This window comes from Podarcis pityusensis, assembly GCF_964106645.2.
Source record: "Podarcis pityusensis genome assembly, chromosome: 7".
NCBI classification, from domain to species: Eukaryota; Metazoa; Chordata; class Lepidosauria; order Squamata; family Lacertidae; genus Podarcis; species Podarcis pityusensis.
The window spans coordinates 23,176,608-23,189,558 of NC_138031.1; the positions used below are offsets into that span (position 1 = coordinate 23,176,608).

The 12,951-nt window shown below is 47.6% G+C and overlaps 1 protein-coding gene across 3 annotated transcripts in view; it reads right to left on the bottom strand.

Moving 5' to 3' along the window:
- GRHL2 (grainyhead like transcription factor 2) overlaps positions 1-12,951 on the bottom strand; it is an 87,245-nt gene that overhangs the window by 49,962 nt on the left and 24,332 nt on the right. For all 3 annotated transcript variants that reach the window (XM_081013197.1, XM_081013196.1, XM_081013195.1), the window contains exons 2-5: positions 11,857-12,046; positions 10,666-10,733; positions 9,413-9,809; positions 8,095-8,150 (exon numbers count right to left, since the gene is read on the bottom strand). In XM_081013197.1, the coding sequence (XP_080869323.1) occupies positions 8,095-8,150; positions 9,413-9,809; positions 10,666-10,733; positions 11,857-11,922 (587 nt within the window). In that variant the 5' untranslated portion in view covers positions 11,923-12,046. The remainder of the gene's footprint in view (positions 1-8,094; positions 8,151-9,412; positions 9,810-10,665; positions 10,734-11,856; positions 12,047-12,951) is intronic.

The following is a 12,951-nucleotide window of genomic DNA, read 5'->3' on the forward strand; positions in this document are numbered from 1 at the left end:
CAGTTTGACTTTCTCCCTTTCAATATGTTTCCAAAGCAAACAAAGCCTGTTAACATATTTTTTGGGGGGGAAATCTAGGCAACCCCAGACAGAAGATTAAATTCCAAATGGTCATGCTCTGAATTGTGCAGTCAGAGACACTGTTTAGAATTGTTGTTAAGCAGCAACAATGTGGTAAATTAGTCATCCAACATAGAAATTCTAGAAAGAATGTAAAAACAGAATAACAAAAAATATCAATGGTCTAAGAAAGTATTCCCCAATCAGATGGCCTCCAGGTTTTTTGGACTACAACTCCCATCATCCCTGACAATTGGCCACAGTTTGGGGAAGCCTGGTCTATGAATATGACATAAGAGGAAACACTGAAGTAAATGATTGCTTCTTTCCATCCTATTCCCTTGTTCAAAGGACGAACTGTTCCCTTCCATCTTTCTTTTGAAATGTGGCCATCAGAACTGAAGAGTATTCTAGTAAAGGACTCCAGCCCAAGAGCTGCTGTCAGTCAGATGGGACAATATTGGGTTAGTTTGACCTGGTATAAGGTCGCATCCTGTGTTCCTGTTCTGTGAACATCACCATACTCATTGCCAAGTCCAACACTGAATAGAGTATGGTAAGTATCTCATTATTCTTCCTTGTAATTCCCCTACAACCCTTTGCTTTCATTGCAAAGACATTGTAACTTCTCACCATTAATGAAGCTCTGCTGCTTATGCCACAGCGAATGCAGATCTGCAAATTCGGGAAAAGGCTTTCTCTGTAGCAGTGCCCCACCTATGCAATGCCCTCCCCTCAAGAGATGCAGCAGGTGCCACTTTGCTGAACTCACCAGCAGCCTAAGGGCTACTGATTTGCCACTGCCTTTGTAGGGGTTTAGTACCGGGTCAGCTGACAAGCAGCTTTATTCTGTATTAATCTGCTTTACATTTGTCAATGTTTGATGTTTTAGCCGCCCTGTTTTATGAGACTTATTGATGTGGTTTTACCTATTTCTGGACCCCGCCCTTGGAAGGCTGTGTGGTGATGAACAGAGGGTGAGAAATACTTTTAAGCAAACCAACAAACCAGTAACACAATTGATTTGCTGAAAACTGACACTTGATCTTCACTTGCTTTTTGTGAGGCCTTGCCTTTCTCAAATAAAAGTCTTCAGTTTTAATGCTTTAAAAGAAACAATAATTCAGGAAGGTTTGGAGCACAAATTCCTAAAACCTTTTCCTACTTAAACGTAAGAGCTTCAGTCGTAGTGTTTGGAGCATAAGCCAGGGCAGGGTTAGGCAATAGCAAATTCGGCTGCTATTTGTGAACAGACTTTTCTGACAATGTTCTTAAAATTCAGAATATACCTGACCAAAATTGTAATCTCTTTCCTAAGGCACAAGGGAAATTTCTTCCATCCCAATGATCATGCCCTAGTAGGAGGAGTTATACAGAGAGCAATTGTGAATTTATATTATTTTACTCTTACCTGGCTGTAAGGTCTATGAAGCCAGTGTAATTCAAAATCAGCAGAAATGCCCCCTCTAATCTTAGTGGGTGTTGGATTCAAAGTGAATAATTCATTTTTCTCTAGGAAGGTACTAAAACTGTAAGACTTTAAACCTTTTGCCTCACTGTGTTAGGGTTCTTTGAAGATGAAGGTTTTTTGGCCAAGGGGGGGCAGGGGCAGGGATCATTTCCTCATAATCAGCTTCATGTTGCATTGGTGAGATATGAAAGGTTATCCTTACATTGCTATCCCTCATGTTAACATGATGTCAGGGAACTGCCATCGGAAGGAAGGGAGGTGAAAGGGCTCACACAGGTTGGGAGAGACTCAGCAGCTGAAGAGGGAACCAGTAGGGGGAGAGGAGGTGAGCTGAGGGAAAGTGAGCTGGAGGGATGGCTCAGAGACACTTCCAGCGAAAACAGTGGGGAGGTTTCAGGACCTCCTGTAGGGACACCCACTCCTCGCCGGAAACTGTCACGCAGAGAGTCCAGAAGACGTGTTTCCGTTAAGGAGCTTTTATGTTGGAAGCGATTCCGAAAGCAACCACTGTCGGAATCTGCCAGCGACTGACGGAGCCATGTTTAAGGGGCTCCGTTACAGACAGAGGTTTGCAAACTTGACCAAACTCTGAGGGACTTGGATTTTACACACAAGCAGCTCATCGTCCCATCACAGCATTCCGACAGTCTCCGTGAGCAGCTTGTGCAGGAGAAGGCATCATGAGCAACCCAGCCGGAACCGGAGAAGCAGGAGCTGGAGCGGGTCCAAGCCTGGAAGAAAGGTACCGGGCGTTGGAGGTCCAGCTAGCGCTGCAGACGGCGAGGCTCGAGGAGAGGAGGGCTCAAGATGCAGAGAAGGGGAAAACCACCCCGCTCGCCAGAAAGTTGCCAGGATTGGTACAGAAGTTTGGGGGGGAGCCCAAGGACTATCATGCCTTTAGGACAGAGATGCAATATGCCCTTAATCTGCAGTTTGATGACTTTCCCGACGAGGAATCGCGGGTGGCTTTTGTGATTGGGCATCTCGAAAAGGGGGCGAAAGACTGGGTGAGGCCCCTGATGGCAACGAATAATGACATCCTGAAGGACACGAGGAAGTTTTTTCGTGCCATGGATCTGATGTTTTCCAGCGATATTGAGCAGGGAGTGGTACGCAGACAGTTAATGGCGTGCAAACAGGGGAGCCGATCTGTTCGTGAGTACTGGACTGAGTTTACCATGTTGATCCATAAATTGGGGTGGGATCTATCGGCGGAACCCATTCAAATGCTCTTTGAAGAAGGGCTTTCTTCGGCTGTGAAAGACGAACTTTCCCGGGCGCCCAGGGCGGAGTCTATGGACCAGCTGACCAAATCAGCGCTGACCATAGGAGCGTGCCAAGAGGCGAGAGCCTTGGAGAGGCGGGAAGGGAAGGGGGAACGTTGGAGGGAGCTTCGCATTCCAGAGATTCCAGAGCCACCGTTCCCGCCGGGAGAGCCGATGGAAATTGGAACAGCGCGCGCGCGCGCAGTTTCAAAGCCCAGTGAAGAGCGGAAGAAGGAGGGGAAGGGTGCCAAGAAATGTTATCTCTGCCAACAGCCAGGTCATTTTGCCAGAGTCTGCCCCCAAAGAAAGGAATGGCAAGGAATGGCGGGAGCTGTTGGGGAGAGGGAGGAAAAGGTACCGGAGCAAGTAAAAGCCAACGCCTGGCTGCCACCGTCAGGGCACAGCAGTCAGGCCAAAGAGCAGTGAAAGTGCCCACGCCGGAACCTCCTAAACCCGCCCTAGTGATAGAGGTGTTACTAGAGCTGCCTAACGGACACCCACTAAAGATAAAGGCGCTATTGGACTCAGGCAGCTCCTGCAATTTCATGAGTAAGGAGTTTGCTGCTGAGCACCAGATACAGACTATCCCTTTAAGTAACCCTTTGCAGGTGACCACGATCGATGGAAGGGAGCTGCTGGGAGGAGAAGTCAGCCAGCAGACCGTCCCAATGATAATGAGGGTAGCAAGACACACTGAGCTAATAGCGTTTAATGTGGCTACCTTGGGAGGAGCTCCCATTATTTTGGGGATGAGCTGGCTAGCGTTACATGATCCGCTAGTGGGCTGGCATCAGAGAGTGGTCTCCTTTGGGTCAGCACATTGTCTAGAACACTGCAAAGAGCGGGAGGCTCAAGGAGGGGCCAGAGCCACTCTAGCAGGGACGGAAGTAACGGAGAAGGGGAAGGTTCCCCAACAATACGCCGACCTGAGCAACGTCTTCAGCGAGAGGGAGGCAGACAAACTACCCCCACATAGACCCTTTGACTGTCAAATCAATTTACTCCCTGGGGCACAGCTCCCTGTAGGCAAGCTGTACGCCATGTCAGACAGAGAGATGCAGGAGCTAAGGGAGTTCATTGACAAGAACCTGAAGAGAGGGTTCATCAGAGAGTCCAGGGCGGTGGGGGGCAGCCCAGTGTTTTTTGTGGATAAAAAAAAACACGGACAAACCTAGACTTGTAGTGGACTTCAGGGCCTTAAATGCAGTGTCAGAACCAGTGACTTTCCCGATGCCCAGAATTGATGACATTTTGACAAGGGTCAGGAAGGGAAAGATTTTTACTAAACTGGACCTGAGGGGGGCGTACAACCTGATACGAATAAGGAAGGGGGATGAATGGAAAACCACCATGTTCACCCCTTTGGGGGCATTTGAATATTTAGTTATGCCCTTCGGCTTACAAGCAGGCTCCGCGTGCTTTCAATCGTTTATGAACCACGTCCTGGGGCCTTTGCTTTACAAGAATTGTGTGGCCTTCTTAGATGACGTGTTAGTATATTCAGAGAATGAGGAGCAGCATGTAAAAGACGTCAGGGAAGTGTTGGGCAGACTGCAAGCCAATCAGCTGTGGGTGAAGCTAGAGAAGTGTCAGTTTCATGCCAAGGAGGTGGAATTCCTGGGGTACCGCTTGTCGGACAAGGGATTGGCCATGGATCCTGGCAAGGTCCAAGCGGTACTGGAATGGAAAACACCGAAAACAAGGAAGGATGTGCAAAGATTCCTTGGATTTGGAAACTTCTATCGGAAGTTCATCAGAAATTTTGCCCACTTGACGGCGCCCATTACGGACTGTCTCAGCAGTAAGAGGAAATTCGTTTGGATGGCGGAGGCGGAGCGAGCTTTTGAGGAGCTGAAAAGGGCGTTCGCTTCGGAAGAACAGCTCCTGCATGTGGATTTACAAAAACCGATGCGAGTGGAAACGGACGCATCAGACCGGGCTGTGGGGGCGGTGCTTCTGCAGCCTGGCAAGGAGGAGTCGGAGTGGAGACCGTGTGCCTTTTTTTCGCGAAAGCTGAACAAATCTGAGAGGAACTACACGGTGTATGACCGAGAACTACTAGCCACTCATGAAGCGTTCAGGAGATGGAGGCATTTATTAATTGGGGCACAACATAAGGTGCAAGTGTGCACGGACCACAAGAACTTAGAGTATTGGAGAACGGCACGAGTGCTCAACCAACGGCAAGTGAGATGGGCCCAGGAGTTCTCCAAATTCCACTTTGAAATTTGTTATGTGCCAGGTCCAGAAAATGTTAGGGCGGACGCTCTCTCACGCTAACCTGAATATTTGGAAGGGGAGGGGGCACCCGAAGAGAGACATGTCATCCCAGAGGACCGCTGGGTGTGTGGGGCGGCATTGGTGGGGCAAAGAGAACTGGTAGAGGAAACAGAGAATGATGAATACGCCCAGAATAAGCTCAGAGGTCTTAGGGGTGAGGGAGAGGAACCAGGGGGTTTCGAGGAAAGAAATGGAGCTTTGTATTACAAAGGGGCACTGTATATCCCTGAAGGAGACTTAAGGGGGAGGGTACTCAAGCAGTTGCACGACAGCCCCATGGCGGGGCATTTTGGACAACACAAAACCATGTGGTTGGTCACCAGGGAATTTTGGTGGCCTAAGGTGAGGGAAGATGTACGGGAGTATGTAAGAGGGTGCGAGCAATGCCAGCGAGCCAAAGGGGAGAGGCGGGCGCCGGCGGGGCTATTAGAACCCTTACCAACCCCAGAACGACCTTGGGAGGCAGTGTCGATAGATTTTATGACTGATCTGCCGAAGTCCGAGGGGAAAACAGCCATCATGGTGGTGGTAGACCTACTAACAAAGATGTGCCACTTTGTAGCCTGCTCGCATGCAGTCACGGCGGAAGAGACAGCGAAGTTATTTGTAGAACACATTTTTAGGTTGCACAGGGTGCCATTGAGGGTGGTCTCAGATCGAGGAAAACAATTTACTTCCAGGTTCTGGAGGAAGCTCATGAGCTTACTGCAGGTGGAGGTCAACTTTTCGACTGCCCGGCACCCTGAAACCAACGGGCAGGCGGAAAGAGCAAACGGTGTCCTCCAGCAATACCTGAGGTGTTATGTCAATGACAGAGAGAATGACTGGGTAGAAAAGTTGGCGCTGGCGGAATTTGCCTACAACAATGCCGAGAATGTGTCCACAGGGATGAGCCCCTTCTTGGCTAATTATGGGTGTCATCCCAGGGCTTTCCCAGGGGGAGAAGGGGAGAGATGGAGCGTCCCGGCAGCCGAGCATTTTGTAGAAGAAATGGAAGCAATCCATCGTCAGCTCCAACTCAACTTAGAAAGGGCGAAGGAAGAATACAAGAGGCAGGCAGACAAGAACCGAAGGGAAGGTGAAACCATAAGGGTGGGAGATAGGGTGTGGCTGTCAACCCAAGGGTTGCCGTTCAAAGGAGGTTGTAAGAAATTAAGACCCAGGAGATTGGGTCCCTTTGAGGTCATTCAACAGGTCAACCCAGTGGCTTTCAGGCTCCGGTTACCCAACCACATGAAACTGCACCCAGTATTTCACAGGTCGTTACTGTCACCGTATGAGGGGGGACGAGAAGGGATGGCCACTCGGGGACCGGTCATAGAAGAAAGGGAATGCAGCAGCCATGTGGCAGAAATCCTCGACGCCAGGTGGAAGGGGGATCAGGTGGAGTATTTGGTAGAGTGGGAAGGAGAACCGGAGTCAGAAAACACTTGGGTAATGGCAGAAGATATCAATGACGAGGTATTGATAGAAACGTTCCATCAAAGGTTCCCAAGGAAACCTCAGCCTGTGGAGAGGTTCCGGAGGGAATACTTTGGGACCACCGATGAGGAGGAGGAGTTGGAAGGATTCCCGGACTCGGAAGGGGAAGGGGAGATGGACTCTGAGGAGGAGGAGTACTTCGAGACCAGGAACCGCAACAGGTGGAGAGAAGTGTTCGAGACATCGGAAGATGAAGGAAGTTCATTCCGGGGTTTTGCCTCCTCACCGCCCGTAGAGGAGGGGGCGGGAGGGGGTGAAGGGGGCCCTGGAGGGGAGGTGGATGTCAGGGAACTGCCATCGGAAGGAAGGGAGGTGAAAGGGCTCACACAGGTTGGGAGAGACTCAGCAGCTGAAGAGGGAACCAGTAGGGGGAGAGGAGGTGAGCTGAGGGAAAGTGAGCTGGAGGGATGGCTCAGAGACACTTCCAGCGAAAACAGTGGGGAGGTTTCAGGACCTCCTGTAGGGACACCCACTCCTCGCCGGAAACTGTCACGCAGAGAGTCCAGAAGACGTGTTTCCGTTAAGGAGCTTTTATGTTGGAAGCGATTCCGAAAGCAACCACTGTCGGAATCTGCCAGCGACTGACGGAGCCATGTTTAAGGGGCTCCGTTACAGACAGAGGTTTGCAAACTTGACCAAACTCTGAGGGACTTGGATTTTACACACAAGCAGCTCATCGTCCCATCACACATGACCATCCAGAATGCTTTCCTAAGGCACATTTCACACACACCCTTTTTTAAAGTTTATTGTTCTAGCCAAAGGCCTGAGTATGAATAACGCAATCATGGAAATAGAGCCAATCACAAAGGTCTGTCCTGCCTGATCATCATCCTTCTCCCTGATGGGGTGGCATCTGGCTGTGAAAGAGCTTTGCAGGACACACACCTGCGAATAATGCATCCACTGTTCTTAGCCTCCCTGAGCCCGGCTTCGGCTGGGGAGGGCAGGATATAAATTTTAAAAATAATAATAATAATAATAATAATTATTATTATTATTTCGGCATTTATTTGCTTAGGCATTTTAAGCATCCTTCATTATTATTTTTGCCCACTTTGTTCTTTTTAACTGCCTCTGTTGTCGATAAGCTCATTTTATGGTTGCTCATCTACACGTCAGTCACTTATTTTAAGCTGTACCATGCACTGCAGTCTAGACTGCAGAAAGAAGAGATGTAGATATTTTAAATAAATAAATATTAAGTGCACCAGTGATGGCCACTGTCACAACACAGACTTGAGAAATGAAAGAGCAAGAGCTTTAATAGCGCCACATTTTCAGCATTATTTATACTAACCGTGCCTTGAAGGACAAGTGTACCAAATTTCAGCCTCTTATTGGTTGAGAAAGTGCCTTAACAATTTTGATACCTCCACCGGCTGGTGAGAGAGGCACAAGGGAAAAAGAAGGAATGCTGAAAGGAGACTATCACACTTTCCTGGATGACGGAGGAGCCACCAAGGATGGGCCGTGCATGCCCTCTGTTTATACCTGACGCAAACCAGGAGAGTCCAGTGCACTGCTGTTACTTACTTGGCTGTTTGTTCGTAAATGTATTCCTCAGGCCCCACAGATCCACTGCGGTATTTCTGGAAAACAAAGAGGAAATGTGCATCAAAAGAGTCAAATCAAATCGCTTGCGTTTTAAAAGTCAAAGGATTACTGATACGGTTAATCAGGTACTTTATTAATTACATTTGCATATGGCTAAAACAAGGGTCTCATTTGCACACCACAGTAAGCCAAAGGAGGACTTACTACTGTGACCATGAAAATGTGAAGGATTCTTGAGACAAACTTGCCTCTGCTTTGCTCCCTGGGCTTTTCACCCCATCGCACTGCAGCAGCTAAGCCAAGTTTTGGCTGACTGTGTCGTCCAACTTGGTTTTCTCCACCTGATCTACAATTTGTAGCCATAGGACAAACCTTGCTTACAGATCACGATTAAGGAAGAAGGACCTTAATCGCGATTCCCTGGTTTGGGTGACATGCCGCACGGGAGTTGAAAGCCTGGGGGAGAGCAAAGCAGAAGTGAGCTGGCTTCTGGAGGGCATGCTAAGATATAAACATGGCCAATGTTTTTGAACGCCAGAAATAGGTTTTGTTTTCCATGTGAAGCCCAAGAATAGGACATTACCTCAGAATAGGTATTCCCTTCTTTGTGGCAGAAAAGAGGGAATGCCTCTTTTAAGCTTGGCATTTGCAGTTCTTATAAAAATAACAAGTTGGCTCCAGCCTGTTAGTTGAAATCAGTGGGACTAAGATTCATGAGTCGCTTATGATTTTGAGGACACCCAAGCTCAACTAATTTTCTATGGAGCCAAACAAGGTATATATAAAAAAATCTGCTGTCCATCTATGCAGGTGACAAAAAAATAAGAAAGGCTGCAATCCTAATCCTATTTACCTGGGCGCTGTGGGTTAAACCACAGAGCCTAGGGTTTGCTGATCAGAAGGTTGGCGGTTCGAATCCCCGCAACGGGGCGAGCCCCCATTGCTCGGTCCCTGCTCCTGTTAACCTAGCAGTTCGAAAGCACGAAGTGCAAGTAGATAAATAGGAACCGCACTGACGGGAAGGTAAACGGCATTTCCGTGTGCTGCTATGGTTCGCCAGAAGCGGCTTAGTCTTGCTGGCCACATGAGCTGTACGCCGGCTCCCTCGGCCAGTAAAGCAAAATGAGCGCTGCAACCCCAGAGTCGGGCACAACTGGACCTAATGGTCAGGGGTCCCTTTACCTTTACTAAACCCCACTGAATTCAATAGGGCTTTTCCTCTGCTGAATAGGCCTGGTTAGGATAGTGCTGTTGGTCAGTACTGCCATACCCACAGCAGCCCAGCTGAAAGACATACCTCTGCCCCTCCATCTTTGAAAGTTTCGCTGTAAGTGCTATCGGGAGTACTCCGCTGGTCATCTTTCAGGTAGGTTGAATGGGGCATGATGCTGGGCACCTCATAATGCGCATGCTCAAATATAACACTCCGGTGCTCCTCATTTTCTCCCCTTGCGTAATGCGCCGATGGAGCCACATAAACAGGGGTGTACTCTTCTGCTTTCACCACCATCACCCCAGTCACAGAAATGGAAGTCGGGCTTCCGGATACGCTGGAACTGAACTGCTCCCTTTTCGACGTCTCCAGCTGCTCCTGATTCAAAGAAAGGTTCACCGGCACTGTTTTCAAAACCTGGACTCTGTTTTCCCCACCGCTGGCCAAGTTGCTCTGAGCTTCACTGGTGGAAAGGCAACTTCTGGGGAAATAAATGTGAATAAAAGGAGATGGACTAAGTTTTGTAACTACAGTTAACCGGTGTGGTGCAGTGGTTAGTGCCGGACCAGTACTAGGAGGACTCAGGTTCAAATCCCCACTTGGCCATGAAGCTCGTTGTGTGGCCTTGAGCCAGTCTTACTCTTTTCTCAGCTTTATAGGGCTATTCTGAGGGAAGTATTAGCTGCTCTCTCTCTTGCTCTCTCTGTGTGCATATGTGTGTGTGGACACATGCACAGGGAGAACCATGGATCAATCTGTGCTCCTTGGAAGAAAGATGGGCTATAAATAAATAAGATTCCACTTTTCTGGCTTCATGTTTATATTGTTTTGGCTTTATATTGGGGCATTATTGCTTTTAATTGCACTGTTACCCACCCTGAAATAAGCTGAATAAAAGGCATATGCAAATAAAAAGAACAAAAAAATTGAAAAAATAAAACATGTAATATGAGGTGTAATAGTTATTAATGCATAAAGTTTCATACTGTTTAAGCTGATTGGCTTGGATCCCTAAGATGCAATTGTTTTAATTGCTTTTATACATGCAACTATTTTATAAATCTTTTTGTTGTGTTGCGAAATTACTTTGAGATACTTCACAGGAAGCAATTCATAAATGAAATAAACAGTATTTATACTGCATGGTGAACAGGAGCAGATCCAGGAGGCTCTTGCTATGTGGGTGCCCTACCATGGTGAATCTTGACCCCAGCCCTGATCATAAGCCATCTTGCTACTTTTTAAAACTCATACTCCAGCAAGTATTCCACCCCCACCCCACCCCGCTTAGAAGCAGCCTATTGATGTGCTTTTAAAATAATAATATAATACTGTACCTTTTATCTTGGTCTTCTTGATTATCACTCACTTTGTTAAGAGACAACACCCTTTTATCTCTAGGAACCTGAAACAACAGGATTCACATTATGCGACTATGATAGTGATGGCAGGGGATAAGATTAGCCAGCTGGAACAAATTTGACTCTCAAAGCAATCTTATCTGTTCCCTGTAAAAGGTAAAGGTAAAGGGACCCCTGACTGTTAAGTCCAGTCTCAAACGACTCTGGGTTTGTGGCGCTCATTCTCGCTTTACAGGCTGAGGGAGCTGACGTTTGTCCGCAGACAGATTTTCCGGGTCATGTGGCCAGCATGACTAAGCCGCTTCTGGCGAACCAGAGCAGCGAACGGAAACACCGTTTACCTTCCCGCCAGAGAGGTACCTATTTATCTACTTGCACTTTGACGTGCTTTTGAACTGCTAGGTTGGCAGGAGCTGGGACCGAGCCACGGGAGCTCACCCCGTTGCAGGGATTCAAACCACCGACCTTCCGATTGGTAAGTCCTAGGCTCTGTGATTTAACCCACAGCGCCACCCGCGTCCCTATTTATGTATTTAGGAATTTAGATATCCCAGTTTTTGAGGCACCTTGCAATATACACTTAGCATACAATAAAATCAAAGAATGACAAGACAGCAAAACCCAAACAAAACATGAAAGCAAAGCAACACTAAAAACTATCCAGAGCATCAAGGCAAAATATATACAACCCAAGCCCTGGAAGAATTTTTAAAATCTCAGTTATTCATCTAAAGCAGGGGTGGACTAATCTGTGTCCCTTCAAATGCTGCTGAACTTCAACTCCCTTCGGTCTCAAACAGTGAAGCCAATGATCAGGGATGCTGGGAGTTATGGTCCAACAACATCTGGATGGCCACAGGGTAGCAACTCCTGGACTTAAAGGCTAAATGAGAGGCAGTTAGCCAGGCCACCATAAGAAGGACATTCACAACCTCGGTGCCACTACCAGAAAGGCCGTGTTCTGTGTCCCAGCGAAGCAAACTTCCAGAGGTTGAAAGATGGACAACACCTCAGATGACCACTATAGTGAGCAGATTCATGCAGGAGGAGGCAGTTCTTCAAATAAGCTGGCCCCAGGACACCGAGGGCGTTATAGGTCATAAAAACACAAGTTGAATTTTGCCAGAAGTCAGTGCAGCTTGATTAATCCTCGTTTGAACTCCCTACCTTGTAATAATCGTACAGTAATCCAAGAGCAGCTGCACTGTCCTCGTCCCCATTGATGCTCATCATAGCCTTTGTAGCTGCTGTTAAGGGATTTTCCAGATAAGATTTCCAGGCTTCATCTTCACTCGTGTAAGCCCTCCTGGTATTGAATGGAGCATCACTTGGCACCACAGTCACAAGCCGGTTTTTACTGCAGAAGGAACAGGCAAACATAAACACAGGCAGTGGTACCCAAAGAGACCTCTCATTCTGCAAAGGCAGGCAAATTTCAGTAGCACAATTCATCCTAGACAGAATAAGAAAACATGTGGCTTTTTGATCATCCAAAAGAGGCAACTTTTTTTTTATTTAAGGGGGTTACGTTAAGGACTTGAGGAAAAGTCACTTGATCCAGGGCAGTCCACCTATATATTGACCTATTCCTACCTCTTTTTCGTAATGGTGACACAGACCATAAAGTGAGAATATTCTTCACAACTGTGAGCAGGGCAGTGCGGTTGGGTAAGTGAAGACAAGCTACAACAATCAACTATAAGGTTGTTCACTGCTCCTGCTCAGGCTGCACAGAAAAAGCATTTTGATTCCTGAGATTCATTCTGATTTCACAGATAAAATCTAAGGGATAGAATTCTACAGATGTGTTGCTAATGTGCGAAAACAGTCAAGATCCAATGATCCCCAGGTACACATCTCCAGATGGTGGAGATGTCAGGCGCCATCCAAGCATCTTCACTTGGTTGCACGTGGGCCGATACCCAGGTGCAAAATGCACCTGGCGCCTGGTTAATTTCGAACACTGAGTACAGGAGAGGAATTCTTTCGGATACCTGGGCTCCAAGTCATTTAGGGCATTATATGTCAATAGCAGCACCTTAAATACAGCCCAGAAACAAAGACATGGCCAGCAAAGATCCTTCAAGACTGATGTTATCTCAGCTGGCTGCCCGTCAATATACCGTATTTTTTGCACCATAACACTCACTTTTTTCCTCCTAGAAAGTAAGGAGAAATGTCTGTGCGTGTTATGGAGGGAATGCCTACGGGTTGCGGGGGGGATGTGCTGCAGTCGTGAGCAGAGGATCCATGGTTCCCCTT